Source organism: Protopterus annectens, chromosome 2.part0 (assembly GCF_019279795.1).
Source record: "Protopterus annectens isolate FY-2018-M chromosome 2.part0, PAN1.0, whole genome shotgun sequence".
Taxonomy (NCBI): Eukaryota; Metazoa; Chordata; order Ceratodontiformes; family Protopteridae; genus Protopterus; species Protopterus annectens.
Window position 1 is genome coordinate 830,975,080 of NC_056728.1, and position 6,000 is coordinate 830,981,079.

A 6,000-nucleotide genomic window follows, 5' to 3' on the forward strand; every position below is an offset into this window, starting at 1 on the left:
CTTTTCTATGATGCCGAGTGGGGTATTGTGTCGAACACTTTTGCTAGGTCAAGGTAGGCTGTGTGAACTGCCTTACCCTCATCAATGGCCTTAGTGACTGTTTCGAAAAAGTCGACCAAGTTCAAGAGGCAGGATCTGCCCTTGACAAAGCCAAATTGGGTAGGATCCAGTGTCTGTAGGTCCCCAATGTCTTTATTTATGAGTTCCATTATGATCCTCTCCATAGCTTTGCAGACAAGGCTCATCAAGCTTATGGGGCAGTAATTTCCAGGGTCCGTAGAAGCACTGCCTTTGTGGAGTGGGACCACAGTTGCCATACGCCATTCTTTGGGTACGTATCCTGTAGTAAGGCTAAGATTAAACAGCAGCCTTATGTGTGGGTTTAGTTCCTGATTGAGTTCGTGTAGCACACAGCCAGGGACACCGTCCGGTCCCATTGATGCTGTGTTTTTTCCTTTAGAGAGAGCAGCTCTCACCTGGGCATCTGAGATGTTTGGGAGGCTAGACTCTGGTGGGATAGATATTTCTCCTTTTGGGGGGGAGGGAGGGGAGAAATTTGCACTGAACCTGTCTGCCAGTATGTTGGCAATGTCTGTGGGTTCAGTGATTTTTTTATCATTTTGGACTAATTCTGAGCATATCTGGGAGTTTCCACCCAGGTTTCTAACATAGCTAAAGAAGGCTTTATGATTGTCTGTTGTGTCATTAGCGATTTTTCTCTCAAAGCTGGCCTTGGATGATATTATGAGTGATCCTAGTTTTTTGCTAGTATTGATCAGAGATGCCTTCCCTTTTAGGGATTTTGCTCTGTCATGTAGTAGCTTTCTCCTCTTGTTGTAGAGTTTGTTTATGGCCGGAGTCCACCAGACCGGGCGCCTGCCTTTGGTGGAAAGGGTCTTGATTTTATTAGGGATTGCTTGATCCATACATTCCTGGAGGTGCTCGTAGAAGGCATTTGTAAGGGTTTCAGCAGCGTGGGTTGTGGTTTCCACTGGCTCGGGGGCCTTGAAGGATACCACTCCAGTCTTAAGAAGTGTGAAGTTTGCTTTATACACACACACACACACACACACACACACATATATATATATATATATATATATATATATATACATATATACATACATTCACGGGTTTCTTGTATGCCAGCAAGGCAAAGGTGGACGCTCAAAACTATGATCCACTTGAGGTACTTGAGGTAGATTTGCTAAACTGGTGAAATCAATTTGGTGTCACTCAGAAGTATATGCTGACTCTTACATTTCTAGAAGGAAGTCTGAACATCATCTTAAAATGGATGAGGAATGGCTGCTTGATACTCAGTCCTGTAATGACTAAACCAGTGACTATACATGCAACCTTAAGGCCCTCTATATCTCCTAGCCTTTCCACTGTGTTTAGATGGCCTGCCCCTCAATTACCTTCTGTCATTTTAAGACCAACTGGCAGCAGTAGTTGAACATTGCCCATATTAAGCCTGTAACAACATATGAGGACCTTGAGACAATCATTCATGCAGAATTTACTTGCACAAGGATTTTGAAGTTGTCTGTGGGAGTCTTCATATACTCCATTGCTTCCCAGCTCCCCAAAACATGCTGGTTGACTGGCTGCAAGTGTCTATATGTATGTGTATTTGTGTAGATATATTTTATATATATATATACATATATATATATATATATATATATATATATATATATTTGTGCACGTGTGTGTGTGTGTGTGTGTGTGTGTGTGTGTGTGTGTGTGTGTGTGTGTGTGTGTGTGTGTGTGTGTGTGTGTGTGTGTGTGCGTGCATACACATATATAAAAGATATGTAAATTTATAAATATAGATATAAATGGACATATATATATGTATATATATATATATATATATATATATATATATATATATATATATAGACACACATATGTGTGTATATGTACAGTATTTATACATCTGTGAGTTCTATTTACCATTGCTGCTATGGCCCACGTTATGCCTAGAAACTGTCTTTGATGCTCACTTAATTTAATTGATTAATAAATTAAATTACCCCACACCACTCCCAACAAACCATATCACCATTGTGCTGCCATGGTTTGCACTGGCTGGCAGTGGCATCAAGGCTGATGTACAAGAGTTTTGTAATAAAATACCTTGATTCACTCCATATGGTTTCCTGCTTGTCCAGTAGAGTTGTTGGTATCCTACCAACACATCTGAACACTTCACACAGCTGTCAAGGGGTTACCAGTGATTCTTACCATCTTAAAATCTGATAAGCAGGCACTTTTATACCCTTGCTACATATTTAGCCATGTTACTTGTCTTAATTTGTTGATTTTACTGATATTTTAGTATTTGCACATTTTAAATACATGTGATTAACTAAAAACACATCAGTAAGTCATGATAATAAAAAACCGTACCAAGTTTAATACTGATAGCTGCTAAGAAAAAAATAACAACATGGAAAAAGAAAGTGGGAGTAAGTCCAAGATGCCAAGAAATAATAAAGGGAGATGTTTTACAACAGTACCCCCCCAGTCATTTTGCGCAGGAATGGGCATGGCCATAGTGATCGACATGCCTAATGGCCATGACGTAGCATGCAAATAATGCATGATTGACATGTCATGCTGATTTGCCTGTGACATCACAAGAAGTTTCCCTACTTCCTCAAAGTAGTGTGATCTCAGAGTTGTCTTTACATGCACAAGGGGTGCAGGGGGGCTGTCCCCCCTAGCAAAAAGCACAAGGAAAAAAATATTTGAGAGCTACAAGGATACACATGGATGCCTTTGCCACAAACATTTATATACACGGAGGGGTGCAGGGGGGCTGGTCCCCCTTCAAAAAGCACAGGGAAAATAAAATAAGAAAGCTTTTAAATATTACCAAAACAAAAAGTTGAATGTTTACCGCATGCCGGAAATAATGAATGAATATTCATGTGGACTTTCTCATCATCTTCATGTTTATTCATGTGGGCAGCCTGTTGGGCAGGGTTTGTGCAGGCCTTGCTACTGTGATTGGGAGGGGTTACTGTTGTAAAACAATGCTTAATAAAGTTAGTGGATGAAATTTAGGAAATGGATTGTAAAATAATGGTGGGTAAATTCTGCCAGAAATACATTAATAAATACATGCATCTCCAGTGTAAGTAAATACTCTTTACAAGATGCAGGTATGGCAGTGTGAAAGATGAAATCATATTATAGTGACAATACTAGAAACAATTCTACACAGTCTAGGTAATTGAAATTAAGAATAATGTATAGATTATAGCTCAATAAACACATTATATATTACTAATGTATATTGAGTGGTTTAAGTTAAATTACATTAAACGTGAATATTTGTTTATTTTGCATGTTTGGCTTGGTGCTATGTTGTAAATATGCCTGAAAACAAAGACTGTTAGTAAAATTGATTTAATGTATAAAACTCTCTGACTTATAGCTGGATTCTGCCCTCTCTGCCTACTCCTATTGAATAAGTATACATTAATATGGTGATATTTAAGAAAAAAAGGCATATGTATGAATAGTTAGAGGCAGAATAGGCGGGGAGAGCTTCACATAAAGAAAACAAGCAATAGCTGTACCAAATCACATCTAAATCCAAAAATGTCAAAATGCTTTCATATGCAGTAAATTGCTTTGTTGTACACCATTCGATAAAATACGGAACATTATTTAAAATAAACAAAAGTGTTTCCAAGGTCTAAAATTCTCCTAGCAGACACACATTTTTATTATTAGTTGTTGTTTTATGACTGGAAAGACGTATCTACTTACTGCGTGAATCTCCAGTTCAGTAACAACTTTGAGCGCTTTGGGGGACATTTTGAAACTCCAGTTTAAGAGAAAGGATAAATCCTTAAATACAATCCACAAAAGGCAAACAAGTAATTACGCTGTGACTGTAGCAGGAATACCGCAGGCAACTCATGGAAGCGTCACGTTGTCATGGAGAAGGAGAGGCAGAGGTTTTCACCGTTGTCGAGCGGTGGGCGTCAGGGTTACTACAAACGGCTGTTGTGCCAAGTGCCAGAGTCATAAAACTAACGCTCGTGCGAGTTTTCGTAACTTAGATACACACAGTACGATCAAGCTTAATAAATCTTAAGTGAAGTTCAGCTTCAAAGGAACAATAATACATGAAACAGAGCCATTAAATCAGAAACAGAAATAATACATGAAACAGACTCTTGCACTATTATATGTCTCTGTTTTATGACCATCTTTCGTGTATTATTGTAACTTTGGAGTTTTTTTTCTTGGCCTCCGCTAAAAAGGGGTTCAACTTCCAGTTGGACTTTCCCTTAAACAAGATGGGGACTAGAGATGCTGCCTTGGCAGATTCTAGTTTAGAAAACAAAAAAAAAATGTAAATCACATGCAGCTTTTTGATACACATAAAAGGCTAACTTCCTCACAGCTTCCTTCCTTTACTTCACTGACCTTCAGTAAAAGGAAGCCGCATCTGCACATTGACTCGGTCTACTATGAGATAAAGCCATTATAACATTGCGATTTACAAGGTAATGGTTGCTTTCCTACATGCTTCAGTCAGAAAAAAGGTATACGGCGTTCAGATTGTTTCAGGAAATCGCCAATTTTCTCTGTAACGTGGTTAAACAAAACAATTTATTATACCTTTGCAAGTATCCCCATTCGGGCTATTGCTATACTCGTCGGTCACTTTGCTTCCTGCAGGGGGTGCGAAATCTGAAACAATTCCTTCCCTGCTTGTCTGTAAGGTGTCCTTGATTTTGCAGAACGTCCCTTATTTTGTCTCTTTAAATTGCCTTGCACCTCGTATAATTTGTGATTGTGATCCTCCCAACTGTACAATTTTCGCAGATTGTCCTCATATTTTTGGTGTGTTCCTCCTAAAAGCTATACCTTTCTGGTAAATAGCTGAGGATTGAAGTCATTAAATAATGACAAATATTTGAGTTTAAGACTCATCCTTCAGAAAATTCATGCTAATGCAAAACCTGCTATTCTATCAACTTTCTAAGCGTGTAAGAGCGATATTTAAAATCTATCCCTATTTGCCCCCCCCCCCCCCCCCCCCATCATTTTAGGCTTTGTCCAGATTTTTTGCACTAAGAGATTTGAGGTGAGGGTAAATATATGCTTCCAGGCAACACAGCTACAAATTCCTTGCGCATCACAAAATGCACAATAATACAAATATTCTTATTCTCTCTAATGTCAGGGTAAATACTGTCAATATTTTAAAAATGTCTGCGTGAATTTGGGCTGTTCCTGAACACGTATGCATTTATGTATGTATGCATGCATGTATGTACAGTCATGTATCATTTTCTAACATTCTGTACTATGCACTAAGGTAGCGACGGAAAATGGTTCTTCTTGTCCCAGTTCACTTATGTGGGCAACAAAAATTAATTAAACGATGTAAACATTTATTTATATCTTTGTCCCGATTTTGGAGATTGAGACCTAAGCCCCAGATTTTGCAACAAAATTACAAACGTGAGTGAGTAGGTACCAACTAACAATTCATTCAAAATTACGGACAGTGGTGAACTCTGATGTAACCCTTGAACTAATACAGGAAAAATGCCTGCCCAGCACACGGTAATAAACTTGGCCCAACAATGCAGTAATAATATAGAGCTGTTTTAATATATCTAACTACCTCTAATCTAGTTTTGCACAGTTTATAACATTTCTAGGAAGAAATCCTGCACTTTCAAACAAATGGCATTTTTAACTTCAAAACATCATAACTAGTATTTAAATTCTCAATAAGAAAGCACATCTGTTTTTATTTTTTATTTATTACCATTTCCTTACTGGGGTAGGCCAACTGAGCACAAAATTACCCTTTTCAGAAAAGTCCAGTCAAGATACAAGACAATAATACAAAACACAATGATTCAACTAGAAATACGAAAGAAGAAAACAAAGGTTAAAACACTAAATTTCATTTTATATATATATATATATATATATATATATATATATATATAT

At 37.8% G+C, this 6,000-nt stretch overlaps 1 protein-coding gene across 2 annotated transcripts in view; it reads right to left on the bottom strand.

Annotated features, from left to right (window-relative positions):
• Nucleotides 1–4,341, bottom strand: part of SPATA6L (spermatogenesis associated 6 like) — a 1,246,643-nt gene extending 1,242,302 nt beyond the window's left edge. Inside the window, exon 1 of one of the 2 annotated variants that reach the window (XM_044061101.1) lies at nt 3,790–4,341. In XM_044061101.1, coding sequence (XP_043917036.1) covers nt 3,790–3,837 — 48 coding nt within the window. In that variant the 5' untranslated portion in view covers nt 3,838–4,341. The remainder of the gene's footprint in view (nt 1–3,789) is intronic. The other variant, XM_044061100.1, reaches the window with a different exon arrangement.
• Nucleotides 4,342–6,000: the final 1,659 nt, after the last annotated feature.